This window comes from Larimichthys crocea, chromosome VI, assembly GCF_000972845.2.
Source record: "Larimichthys crocea isolate SSNF chromosome VI, L_crocea_2.0, whole genome shotgun sequence".
Taxonomy (NCBI): domain Eukaryota; kingdom Metazoa; phylum Chordata; class Actinopteri; family Sciaenidae; genus Larimichthys; species Larimichthys crocea.
The window spans coordinates 25,232,821-25,247,350 of NC_040016.1; the positions used below are offsets into that span (position 1 = coordinate 25,232,821).

General features: G+C 41.5%; 2 protein-coding genes across 5 annotated transcripts in view; one reads left to right on the forward strand and one right to left on the reverse strand.

The window, feature by feature from the left end:
* Positions 1-551, forward strand: part of LOC104938201 (CD209 antigen) — a 29,475-nt gene extending 28,924 nt beyond the window's left edge. For all 4 annotated transcript variants that reach the window (XM_027278935.1, XM_027278936.1, XM_027278938.1 and 1 more), the window contains one exon: positions 157-551. In XM_027278935.1, coding sequence (XP_027134736.1) covers positions 157-301 — 145 coding nt within the window. In that variant the 3' untranslated portion in view covers positions 302-551. The remainder of the gene's footprint in view (positions 1-156) is intronic.
* The window catches only part of LOC104938202 (tripartite motif-containing protein 35), a 47,927-nt gene extending 35,714 nt beyond the window's left edge, over positions 1-12,213 (reverse strand). The window contains exons 1-2 of the mRNA XM_027278943.1: positions 11,983-12,213; positions 11,516-11,709 (exon numbers count right to left, since the gene is read on the reverse strand). The gene's annotated coding sequence lies outside the window, so the exon portion shown is untranslated. The remainder of the gene's footprint in view (positions 1-11,515; positions 11,710-11,982) is intronic.
* Positions 12,214-14,530: the final 2,317 nt, after the last annotated feature.

A 14,530-nucleotide genomic window follows, 5' to 3' on the forward strand; every position in this document is an offset into this window, starting at 1 on the left:
ACAAAGGTTTTATGTTACAGCCAGATTGCCCAGCTGCACCACTGTGCTGTGTTGAGCAATATTAGACAGTAATATATGAGTTGCGTTGTTTTCTGTCAATCAAATGCTTATTGATATGTGTTTGTAAAAGTTTTGTATTTTGTTTCTGGATTTCAGTTACTGGGGTCCAAATGAACCGAACAATGCACATGGGGGAGAAGACTGTGGTGAACTCTACATATATCGTCCTCCATATAAAAACTGGAATGATTCTAAATGTGACCTTGCATATCCCTTTATCTGTGAGAGCACATTAGCTTGATAACTCTGCAGTTATATAAAAGGCGGGAGGGGGGAGATACTCTGCGTCACATTTCTCACTTTCAGCTTTAATTGCCAAGACAGAACTAACATAATGCTTAGCACGCTACATATCTGTGAGTGTCTCATTACCACACAGACATTCACACAGCTGCAAGAGAAACTTGATTCAGTGATGTATACTTCTAAAAATTGCTTAATGCTCTTTATTGTAACATTTATACACAAAGTACAATAAAATGAATATACTGTAGGGTATTTAGTGCTGTTTGAGTTTATTCTGTTTATTCTGTTTTCTGCTTAGTGTGACGTTTCAGTTTCAATGTTTTCTTGTGTGCTTGTTATCGACGTGGTTATTTGTGGCAGATGTGACTTACTGCACTGGAAGCTGGATAATTTGAAGCATTAAAAATGATACATATAAACATTAGGAGCCTTGTACTAAATGTTGGTTTACTCAGAGCAGTCGGTTAGTTTTCACAAACAGGTAACACTGCTGAGTAGCAAAGACCCTGAAATCAATCTACCAATTCATATGTTATGTTAAAGGTGACAGCTTCTTCACAGGTAATGCTGTGGTTATACATATGTTTCATCAAACGGGTCCTCTGAACTAATAATACCTCAAATAGCTGAAACACTTTATAGCTTACTGTTAAGTTAAGTTAAGTTAAGTATCCCTGCTATGGTGGCTCACCTTGTAAATTCAGCTTAATATACATTTCCACATCCTGAAATCCTTTAGTGCTGACAGTGCTGACTTTGTAGTTGGAAAAAATAGAGGAAGCTATTGCAGTTTACCGAGCGTGTTGCTTGATTTACAGACTTTATGATGGAAAGATTGCTAAGGAACTAATTATTTTGATTGAACGAATCAATAACTATTGTTAGGTCATGAAGCTAACTCAACTGACAGCCTTCGGATGCAGGAGCCAAACCTGGCAAGAAAACCACCTCGGTAGGCTTCTGTATTCCTTGCCAGACTGGCCACCATTGTTTTGGGAGGTTGTTGTTATGGGATCTTTTTAAAGAAAAACCCTTGAATAAGGAGGACTGGATTCAAAGTATCAAAGTTTAAGTTGAATTTATTATTCTTGTACAAGAAGGAGCGTTTAACAGTGCAACACACAGAAGGGGTTACAGAGAAAAGGCTCCCTGAGGAGCTCTAACAGTAGGTTGTTATTCATTTTTTAAAATGGGCTGTCTCAGACACCTCCCCACTGATACAGTTAATATCATAACGTCCTTTTTTGGTTTTCTGCTCAGCAATGAGCATTATGTTTCATATCTAAATGATACTTCCCTAACCGGTCTCTCTTGTCCTTGTACTATTTTTAGAATGATACCATTGGTTTGGGAGGTAGTGTTCAGGCGCAGGTCTGTAATGTAGTTGATACTAGCTCATAGTGCTACCTGCAATGTATAGCAGTGGGGGTGTAACAAACACTTGTCATTGGCTATTGTGAACACCAATCAATAGTGTTGTGTCAATTGGTGACAAGTCCCTCCCTTCATTGGGACTTAATTTTTTTGCCCTCTTGCTAACTTTTTATTGAATGGCATGATAAACAAATCTGTGACAAACACAGTACAGAGAAAATAGAATCTGAAGAAGAAGTGTATACACCCTTTGAGCTGCTGGAATATGAAATATCTGTGCAGGAAATGACTCAAAACAACGGCTGTTCAATCATTAGTTCTGTTAAAGAGACACCGTTTCATTGCAATCATCATATGATGTTTTTGGTCCCACACAGTGAATTCTGTTGATTAAGCAGGAAGTCAATAATCTCTCCCATGAGTCATTATGACATCAGGTGGGAGCTGTACGAACAAAAGAAATGGATGGAGACAGGAAGAAAGAGAGAGCACGAGGAGGTAAAGAGGTGAGAGAGATGAGAGGAGATCTTAGCTAATTACTCTGAGATAAACGCTGAGAGAAGCATTTCTGTCGAGTACCTCAGAACCATGTGTGTGTGTGTGGTACCAGGCTGTACTATTCATCATAACTATACAGAGGTTACTACAGTCTTTATATTTTATCCTTGTACAGCAGCTAATGACCTGCAGTCACATAATATGACAAACTGACCCAAACTGCTTCAAAGCAAAGATTTAAACCAGATGCAGGACATCAATCATGTTCAGATTGACATCAGCACCGAGTAAAAAAAAACACACAAAAAAAACACAGCCCGCTCCCTCTCTAATTTATTTCAACTCAAGGACACTTTGTTGGAGCCTTCCTGCAAAAAAAAAGCTGAACCTGGTTGCAACAATGCAAGTGCAAGCATACATTTCCAACAGATTACTTTGTAACATGAAAGGCATAACTCTGATGTTTAAGAGGTCCAGTATGGAGGATTTAGTGGCATCAAGCAGTGAGGTTGCAGATTGCAACCACCCAAATCACCCACTGCCTCATTTAATAGTTATGGTGAATGATAGCAGACTAGCAAGATGCAAACACAAGGGAATGTAGAGAAGATTGGGCGATCCAGTGATATTGATATTCACATGCCCATTGTTGGTTGCCCCTGGATCACTTTTGATTGGTCCTGGGTGATGCAGAACTGGTGGTGGCTGAGGATGTGGTAACCCTAACCCTAAAAATAGTGAAGTCCTTGAGTTCCAAAGACCTTGGTTTTATGAGAAATTGTGCAACAGTTGTGATCTCTTAAAAACAGGATGAGATTGCGTAACATTGCAGATAGAAGATTGCACAGGACAATGCTTAAACAACAATTCTTAAATAAGTGGTACGTGTTGTTACAAGAATTTTTAAAGAAAAACCCTTGAATAAGGAAGATTGGATTCAAAGTATCAAGGTTTAAGTTGAATTTATTATTCTTGTACAAGAAGGAGCGTTTAACAGTGCAACACACAAAAGGGGTTACAGAGAAAAGGCTCCTCGAGGAACTCTAACAGTTGGTTCTTATACATTTCTCAGACACCTCCCTCACTGATGAGTCTGCTCAGCAATGAACATTATGTATCAAAATGACACTTCTCAGGCCCGTTTCTCACGTCCTTGTCTCTCCCGTCCTTGAACTACTGACATCTCTCCCTGCCATCCTCAGCAAAACACAGTCCAAATAAAGGAAGTGCACGAGACATGCAAAAAACAGGAAACACACATTATATGATAAAAACATCTGAACCCCAGTATAAATCCTAATTTTTATAACACATGTCAAAGTAACAGCCACATGAATGGCAGTCCAGGTCACCTTCTTCCATTGCTCCTTGGTCCAGTTCTGATGCTCACATGCCCATTGTTGGTTGCCCTTGGATCACTTTTGATTGGTACTGACCTCTGCAGACTGAGAACAACCCCACAAGAGCTGCAGTTTTGGAGATGCTCTGACCCAGTCGTCTAGCCTTACCCCAAATTGTCACGCTTGCCCATTTTTCTGCTTCGAACACATCAACTTTGAGAACAACATGTTCACTTGCTGCCTGATATATCCCTCCTGCATCAGTGTTATTCACTTCACCTGTTAGTGGTCATAAAGTTTTGGCTGATAGGTGTAAAGGGCTCATCAAAAGGTACAAAAAAAACAACAATTCTACATACACTAATGAAAACATAGCTATGAATATGATATGATTCCATTCACAATCTCACACCGGAAATTAAAAGTCAATCAAGATTGAGGACGAAATGACTGTTTCAGTGATAACTTAATAGAGTTGTAAAATTCTTCTTCATATATTATAAACGGCTGTGCAGTCTTCTGGCGTGTGATCCTTCAAACTGATGAATTAATTACTCAAACTGGTGCTGGAGCATATTTCATCATCTCACTGTTACAACACCCCCGCATCAATACAGCCACTTTCTTTGTTTTAATGCAGTGTCTGAGCTAAAAGCCTGCTCAGCCTCACTGCAAGCAGTCATCCTTTCAATCCACAATGGCCCCCGACCTCCATTAGAGCATCGTCGTCCTTGATCAATCATTATAGACACAACATACACAGGACTGTAGGAGGTTTGTGTCATTTGAAGGGTTCACAACAGAAAAAAAAGTGCACATCGTGCATCCCACATCCGCCTCACAGTGTCCGTGTGGATTGATACATCTGCAAATTTCAAATTGGATCACTGTTGTCATTCCCCGAGTTCTGCTATGCTGAGCTTATTGTATTCTTGCAGGGAGTGATGAGGTCAGGAAACGTAAATATCAGCTCTGCACAGATTCTGTCTTCACATTATAATCTGTTCCACATGAGCTGGCAGCGCTGACGTTTCCTTTGTTTTAATACAATAACTCTGATCCAAACTTTTATCCACCATTAAAATCTGTCACCGCTGAAACCCATTGTAACCAAATTGAATTTAAGATGACTGTGGGGGACTGTGAGGAGGAAGCTTGTCTCTCTCTACGTGAGGTGAAGGTTTTCCGCTCAAAAGATTTTAATTTACTGTACATCTACAATCTACTGCGCAGGAGGTTTGTACACCGGGAGGACAGAATCAGAGTGTAGTAGAATGTCAATGATGTTGTATCGGATGTCAATGTAGCCCTCCCACTCAACTCCAATTTTGCTACAGAATAATCATGGCGAACCTCTTTTCACCTGGTAACACCTCATGCATGGGAGGCCGGTAAGACTCTGCTTTAAAGTCTCAAAAGCTTTCTCACAGTCTTTATCCCACCTCGCCCCAAACGGCTCTGAGGGGTGGTACCACTCTTTCGTTTCCATGTCTGCTTTCGAGTTTCCTTTCTCTTTGGCATCCTTTTTGACTCTAGTCTTTCTCCCTTGCCCTCCAGCCACAATACAGCCCTGTAGTAGCTGATTGAGTGGATAACCAACTTTGGAGAAATCTTTTACAAACTGTCTGTAATAGCCACAGAAACCAAGGAAAGAACGAAGAGCTGTGATGTTCTCGGGGCGTGGCCACGATTTCACAGCTTCAATCTTCGAAGGATCTGTAGCAATGCCATTGCCAGAAACAACATGACCAAGGTAGGTTACAGAGGGGCAGCAGAACTGACATTTATCCAAGGATAATTTTAGTCCTTCCTCCTTCAATCTGTCGAGCACTTTAAGAAGGCGCTGCTCATGTTCCTCCAAGGTTCTCCCAAAAACGATCACATCATCGAGATACACCAGCACTTCTAGTAGGTTCATATCACCAACAGTCCTTTCCATGACACGTTGGAACATGGCTGGTGCTCCACATATGCCTTGTGGCATTCGCTCAAATTGATAAAATCTTTCTGGACAGGTGAAGGCTGTCTTTTCTTTGTCAGCAGCACTTAAAGGGAGCTGATAGTAGCCGCTTCTGAGATCAAACACGCTAAACCATTTGCTACCACTCAGGCAGGTCAATGCATCCTCCACACGAGGGACTGTGTATTGATCAGGAATTGTCCTCTTGTTTAACGTCCTATAGTCCACACACATTCGTATGTTTCCATTTTTCTTGCGAACCACAACGATAGGGGACGCAGAGGGGCTTCTGGATTCCAAATGATGAAATGATTCCAGCTTCCTTCAGATCATTCAGGTGTTTCCTCACATCTTCCAAATCACTGGGAGGTAAGCGTCTGGAGCACATGACACATTTCTCAAAGTGACTGTGATGCGACGACAATGGACAGCATCTGGTTTTTCAACCACCGGCATCACCAGAAGTTCTTCAGGGAAGCAACCATCCTCTGGACGGTCTATGAGAATAGCTTGACCAGAAGGACTGCCAGGAAACTTTGGAATGCTTACAACTTTTGCAACCCCACCTGGTAGCAACACAAAGGGTTTGTCTCGATTGAACCAGACTGTTCCTCTTTTTGGGTCAGCTGTGTCATCTGGCGTTTCCTGAAACTTCGCATTAGTCTCTTTTATTACCAGATGAACAGAGAGGGCATGTAGGAAATTGTCTCCGTTTTGTGCTTTGCAGGAATGAAATAGTCTCCTAACTATAGAGGTGTTTGTGCCAACCACAATGGAAACCTCATCTTTCATGGCCGGATCTGGACACACAAGCACAAGTGTTTCTATGGTCTCAGCTACTCCAGCAAACTCAAGTTTCAAGCACATATAACCATCATATGGATACTGGTCTGCACTCAGGCCCCAAATCTTCAGGCACTCGATAGGGGTTAAAGGCAGGTGCTTCAGATACTTGTCATAAAAGGAGCGGTACAGCAGGGTAACTTGGGACCCGCTATCAAGCAGTGCTTTGGCATAAATGCCCTCAATTTGTACAGAGACAATACAGCTCGGTCCAACTAGACCCTCTGGCAGATTAGCCTTGCTTTGTTTTAGCGCGTCACACTTTGTGGAACGTGTTCCCTCCGGGGCATCAGGCCGTTCCTCTACTGAGCCCCAGGGAAGTTTCCCATCGGCTGTTTTGTTTTCAGGAGACGCTTATTCACTTTCCTGAGATTTTCTGGGTTTTCACACTCGCGCTGGAAGTGACCATCTTCACCACACCTGTAGCAAAAGACATCAGCACTTCCTGAGGTTTAGGAGCTCTCTCCTTTCCATGTGTATATTTCCCCACAGCTTTCTGGGCGTGTTTCTGGGCTACATGCTGTGGTGAATTTTCTGATGTGGCTACAGAGGCAGAAAGCAGGCGGGCAACATCACTTTTAAGCCCCTGAAGCTCCTTTTTAAGACTCTCCATTGCATTCATTTTCCACTATGACAGGTACTGGTGCAGGCTCTGGCTGTTTTGGCACCACTGAAGTTGTAGCACACCCTGCACACCTAATCACAGATGAAGAAGCAACCTTCTTTACCTGTTCTCTTTCCAGAACCATCCCCTCTTCTTACCTTACATCACGAAGTAGCTCAGTGAAGCTTGGAGGAGGCTTTAGTTTGTAAGTCATTCTTATGCGAAGGGCAGCAAGATCATGGGTGAGAGCACCTCTTGCGATTTGGTCAATGCGTGCCAGATTCATGTCAGCCACATCAATTCCACCTTGTCTAGCCTGAGTAAGTATTCTGACAGCTTCTCAGCTTCTTGTTGGAATGTGTTACGGAACCTCACCATGAGATCAGCTGCACTGTCTGTAGTCCCAAAAGCTATTTCTAGGGTCTTAAGATACTCACTGGCAGTGGCATGGGGGTTAGTGGCTCTCAATCCCTGGACAATGTCTGCTGCTGGCCCTTTAAGACCATCAGCTATTCTCTGCTTTTTGACGACATCAGAACACTGCCACTCATCCAACATGTGGGTGGTCTGTTCCGCCCACGCGTCATACTCCTCTTCTCCATGTGGAGTTGGTTTCACGCCTGAGAACAAGCGAAGTCTGTGATAGCCTTGTCAGTCGCCAGGCTGGGCTTGACATTTTTCAACTAGTGAAGAGATAGCATAAACAAGCTCTGTGTTCAAGTCTGGAGCAGTAGGTGGAGCAGGACTAGGGCTAAACAAGCCTGTGACATCATTTAAAGTCTTCCCTTCACTGGCTAGGAGTGGAATGACGCTAGCTTGGACTGAAAACCTTCTTTATCACCTGGTATGTGGGAACTTTGAGTCTCAGGGACACATACTGCCCAAAGTCCTGATTGATCTCTAGCTACCAACTGTTCAGGTATGTTACATTGACTTTTTTTTCACATTTATTTGCTCACAAATACAAGAAACAGTAAACAATATGATCCCGGATGAGCCCCCACGTGTAGCCCTTCCACTCAACTCCAATTTTGCTACAGAATAATCATGGCGAACCTCTTTTCACCTGTTAACACCTCATGCATGGGAGGCCGGTTGGAGGGAGTCTACCAAAATAAATAAATTGGGATATATCTACTTTAACTAGAGCATACGACCCTGCCTAGAGTGCAGAGAGGCCTGGTTAGCTGATTTTATAGCTATATTGTTTATGTGAGCTTACAACCTCCCATGCATACCTGTAACACACCATACAGGGCTCAACATAACATTTTTTCCCTACTGGCCCCTCGGGCCAGTAGATCAGAGTTTTACTGGCCCCTTGGGTATTTTCACTGGCCCGGCTGACAAAAATGAAAATAACTCTTTTTTTTAACCTAAATTTTAATTTATTAAATTCATTGCATTTACATTTTACAATTTACAGATTTCAGATAATAATTTCTCTTTCTAATGTCAATAACTAAGAACGCATCCGCCGTAGAACACAATCACATAGAACAGTGAGAGGAAAAAATTTGTGTGTGTGTGTGTGTGTTCACTCCAAGCCCCTTCTGTCTGCTGCTGCAAGCCACCTGTCCACCACAGACATGGAGTTAAAGTGCTCAAGGTCTGGACCCTCCAGACATTTCCAAACCTGAAAAATAAAAAAGTAGTAGTTAGGACAACGTATCCACAAGGTATTATAGTTTTAGTTTCTTGTGATCAGATAAGTAAATAAGGATAGGATGTAATCATACCTGCTTACTGTTTCGGCTGTAGCTTCAGCCTTCGTCGGAGCTGTCAAAGCGTCTTGGTGTGACGTGTCTTAAAACAGCTGACAGGGACGGGAAACCTTTCAAAATAAAGTTCCCCAGCCCAGCCGCGCCTGTCCTCCGCCCTCACGCCACCGGTGGAGATCGGTGTCCCAGGTATGTGGGAGACACGTCACAAGACGCTTTGACAGCTCTGACGAAGGCTGAAGCTACAGCCGAAACTGTAAGCAGGTATGATTGTTTTGGATCTAAACAGTATGAGCACTATGAAACTGTATGAGCAAATTTACACACTACAAATTTGTAACTTTTAGTTTTGAACTTTAACTCACCTTCGACATGCCACATCGGAGCAATATTGGGACCCGACGTCGACACTGTTCTTCAGAAGAGCGACAGTCTTTTCGAACGACACGAAGGGCTGCTCAGATTTAATTGTGTGGTAGGCAGCGTTGATTAGTTTAGTCACCTGCTGCTGACGCTCAGCGGTAGCCGTCTCGCCCAAACGTTCAGCGGACTGGCAGCCGGGTTTCGATTTACCCATGACTCTGACATCATCTTGCCCTGCATGTACTTTTACTGGCCCCGGGCCATGGGTTATGTCGGACCCTGCCATAGCCCTACCAACACCACATTCATCAAGCATGAATAAACATTTCGACCGCAAATATACTGTGCAACAACATGGGTGTTTATTAACAAAAAAAACGCAATCACCCTTAACCAGGGTTCTTGCACCATTTTAAAAGTCAAATTTAATGCTTTTTAAGACCTTTTTAAGACCTCAACAAATATAATTTAAGACCCAAAAATGTCGGTAGAAAATACTTTTTTATTGTAAACACAATAAAACACGCAGTTTCCATCATGGTTCAGTAGCAGCCATTTGTTAATCCTGCAAAAATTATTTTTTCTAAATAAGGAGAAGGAATAATAACACTTCCAACACTTAAAGCAGTCTCCAGTTTAAATAAGTCCTCAAAACAGCTTGTCCCAAGCCTGAAGGTTGAAAAATAATGTACATAACTGAAACCAATCAACAGAGAGGTCCATTGTTTTCTAACATCCCAAATTCTCCTCAAGACATGTAGTGTAGCTCCACCAACTTGCCACACCATGAAGCCATTCTTGAATGAGTTGTGCATCCCAATTAGTTGTAGTTGGGCTCCACCACACTGCTCTCTGTGTTCCTCTTGTAAGAGTTCAACAAACTTCCAGTTAACATGAGGCCCATCCATCGACAGTAAGAGCATGTTGTTTGGATTCAGCTCCTTTGTCATTTCCTGCACAAATGGGGGAAAAAAAAGGGGAAATTATCAATTCAATGTGCCAAGATAAAAATACTACTACTTGTCCTATAAATGTAATGGTAAATTTTGCAAATTAGACTAATTATTTTCTATAGGTTTACTAACTGGTTAAATCATGTATTCTGTGCTAAAATACAACATATCTACAACATTGCTTCATCCTGCATCTCTATTTACAGCTCATTAGCTCTTATGTGAATGTTTACTGTTGCTATGGCAACAAGTGACAGCCGAAGTTAACAGCTGTTACCTAGATTTGTCCTACCGTTCCACCAACAACCGGTAAAGTCACAAATCGGCATATTTAGACAAAAATCAACTACCAACAGTTACACACCTTAAACTCTGAGCTAATGTGTTGTTACCTTTCAGATTGTCAAAATCATCGTAGACTGTGACCTGAATAAAATAATTTCAAACACAATCGTAACGTTACTTACATTGAAATGACCCAACATGTCCTCGGCTCTGGAGTGACCCATGAACTCCGACCCATAGTAGCGGGAGATGACGTGCTGTGTTCCCGTCGCATCTGTGCTCCAGAACCGCAAATGAAGGTCCATTTGTTTAGTCTTTGTAGTTTTGTTCATGCTCTCATCAAACATGACAACGTATGTCTTCTCACTGACGCTGCACGACAGCTCCTTTTTGATGAATGAAGCGATGCCATATTTGGCGATGTATGTCGTTTTATTTTCCCCACAGGTGAATGACTTGGCAAGCTGGGAATCGGGGAACATGGCAGCAAAGACGCCACTTATGTCTTCGTTGGATTTAAATGAATTGTGCCTCACAACAGTGTGGAGAACCCACAGTACCTCTGCCTTTTGTGTCTCTGGTGGTGAAATGAAGCTCGTCATAGCTGACTGAGAGGCGACGTCTGAAGTAACTTTAGGTTGTGCTGCAAACAACGCAGGGATTAACCTGGCCCCGCTAAGGCAAGCTGCTGCCGCATACCGCTGGTGTTTGTCTCCTTTCATGTGCGACTCGACGGCTTTGAGCCCCATGGTCCCTAACGAAAAGGTCTTTTTGCATAATTTGCACATGGCGTTGTTGTTATTTTCAGCAGGGGCCAACCATCTCTTGAATATATCATCTTCCATCCATTTTTCATTAAATTTGCACTTTCTCATCTTCTCATCTTTCCGCTCACCTCAACAACAGTGACAGTGACACGCAGCCTGATGTTATAACATCTATTAATCGCGAAGTCTCCTATTTACTGCACGGTAAGTTAATGAAACAAATACAGTGCTTTCCCATCGACATTAAACACACCGCTTGGAAATTTAATACCTACAGCAAATTTACGGTAAATTTAAGACAATTTAAGACCTTAATTACCCGGATTTTAATTTAAGACATTTTAAGACTTTTTAAAAAGGACCCGCGGGAACCCTGTTTAAGTCAAATAAAATTAAAATAATAATACCCGGGGTTTTGTAAACTCAGTCATGGTACCATGTGTTGGCGCGCATGTTGGAGCTCATTTGAATCCTCGTGAAAACGTGTTCCTCAGTACTCACTGATCCTTGGAGATTCAGAAACACAGCTGGTCAGTTGTCATCAAACCTTCTGTTCGATGATGAAAAGTGACGTGAGATGAAGAAACTGGTCCTGACGAGACGTCCGTGCATCAGCAGGTTTCCATAGCGACAGCGAAGTCCTGAGCGCCCTCGACAGCAGCAGCATGCGTGGCGGCGTGTAGGCTTGAGGCACACTAGGTAGAAATTCACAACACTAATAAACTCACTATTCATTCCCGTACACTGTTCACACTGTCATTAGTTCACGTAATGTCCATACTCACTCAGAAAACACAATATTCTCCTTTTCCTTCCAGCTAGCGGGGGCTAAGCTAACTAACAGAAAATGGCGTCATCGACATTTAATAATAATCTCCAAACATGGCTCACATTTACATTTTACACCTGTAATTTAACACACCTGACACCTGTAACTTAACACACCTGACACCTGTAACTTAACACACCTGACTCTTTGTCGCGTTGATATTTTTCCCGCGCGTCTCTTGTTGCTAACCTCAGCGTTTCCCGCTCGTTTTGTTAGTCCCGCCCCCTTCTCAGAATCCGATAGGTCGGTGACCCTCATCTTTGACAGGCGCGGATTGGCCGATAACAGATTGACACCTGTCTGCTCAAATGAACAAAAGGAACGTCATGAGGCGTTCACAGACCGTTAGGAACATGGGACATTTTAGTACCTTCCCAAATTTTTATTTTTATTTATTTTATTTATCAAAGGATAACCCCTTGAGATGTATCATCTCGTTTTCGAGGGGGTCCTTGTTGCCAGCAGAGATATACAATGTTTACAGACGATACAAAGACGCAGACACCCATTCACCACAATGCTCCAATAGGCCCCTCTCCCATACATATACATGGACAAAATAAGAATGACACAGAACACAACTGCAGCAATATAAAAGCAAAACTAGGGCTATTTTGATACATATGCACACATGCACACAGAGCACCTATGCATGCCCACCTATAAAATCAAAAACAAGAACAGGACGTTTGGAAGTGAGTAAGTAGAGAGGATTTAAAGTGATGAAAGGAGGTTATAGACCTAATTATTCCAGTCTGCTGGGGCTTTAGATTTAAATGCATGTCGACCAATTTCTTTGTTAATTCGTGGAGTAAGAAAGAAAAGTTGATCAGTATGTCTTAAATTGTATTGTGAGCTGAGTGGAATCAGATATAGTTTCAAATAGGAAGGGAAATTGAAGTAGCTGCACTTAAAAATGAGTAGTAACCAGTGAACATGCCTCCTGGAATAAAGTACAAATACAACTTTCTCCATATCAGTGAAGCTTACTTAACAACAGCAGCAACTTGAAACACAAAGAACAAAACGTTATCATTTGTAGCAGGGCGCTACATCAATAACTAAATATACTGTGCGTGTCTTGAGCAGACTATCCAGCAGCTGCTTAAAGGAGCAACAAGACACATTTTACCAGCCTGTCTTCCCAAAGTCAGCCTAATACACTTCTGCAGATTGATAACATCTCAGATGTTACTTTTGATCATGCTTACACATATTTATCTCTCTTTATGTCTCTCCCTTTATGTTACAGTAATCAGAGTCTCAAGCTGTGACGCTCTTATTTCTGTTCAGAGTAGCAAAGATTTCACGAAGGAGCTCGAGTGCAGATACAAGAGAAAGAGAGAGAGAGGCATCCCTATTTTGGAAATGTATTATTGATTTGACTAAAGTTAATAATAATAATAATAATAATAATAATAATAATAATATTCTTACCTATCAGAACCAACTCAGTTAGAATATTACTATTACATTTTATTTCTTTGCCATTTCATTCAAGTAATTAGATGTGTGTTAACTGAAGATCCAATTAACAAAAAAACATAAAAAAGATATTCATAACTTGGATTATTAAATCATTATAGAAAAGATTAGATATAATACAAAAAATAGGACTATTGATTATCTATATATATATATATATATATATATATATATATATAGTATTATATTAGAGATATATATATATATAGTTATAAATAAAACGGGCTGCCAGTAGAAAGAATGTGCACTCTGTGTCTGAATGGCATTTACCAGCTGTGGTTAGCATGCATATATGAATGTTTATCATTCTGCTTATTTAATTCATAATTTGTATATAGATAGACCTGTCCGAAAAGGTTTATTTGTGTTTGTTAAACCAAAGGAAACTTTTTTTGCACCATTTTTTGCACAATTTTGCAGCCTAGACTGAAGTCAGACTCAGAAATAGAAGCCGGTCCATGAAATAAACCGTGTTGTGCTCGTCTTGCTCTCGTGAAGCTGCAGCATCACCAATCTGGGAACCCACATGAGCTTTGAGTCTGGGGAAGCGGGCGTGGAGAGAAACAACTCTCCAGTATTTTGAATTTGGACTGCAGTACCTATTTTAACCACTAGCCGTCAGTGTTACACGAAAAGTTGCACACCTACAGTGTACAACGTGGCATGCCTGATTTAGAGCCCGTGTTTAGTTGGTTTGTTCTGGTTTACTGTAGAAACATGGCATACTCCTCGGAAGAGGACCCATAAAATATTTAGAAGGCTTATTCCATTTCTGCCAAGTCTGTCTCCTGTAAATAGAGCCCACTGAAGCTTACACACTGGACCCTTTAAGGGGATTTAGAGAGTTTTAATGGATAATATAATATCAGTGAATTTTAAGGGGATCATGCAGACACTTTGGCTTGTGGGAGAAAATATAAAAATGGTTTTTCAGAGCAGCTGTAGACTCCTTGAGCAAGATACTGAACCCCAAATTGCTCCTGATGGCTGTGATGTCGGTGTGTGAATGTGCAGAACAGAGTGCTATATAAATCTAAGTCGGTTTATTATTATTCAGTCAAGACATCACATACTACGGCCTCAGCAAATAACCAACTGTAAGGCGTCAAAAAACTACAGAGCCATTGACTGCTGACGTTCCCTCAAATGACGCATTGGAAGAATTTCTCTAAAACACATTTTCTCTGTCCATCTCTCATCAT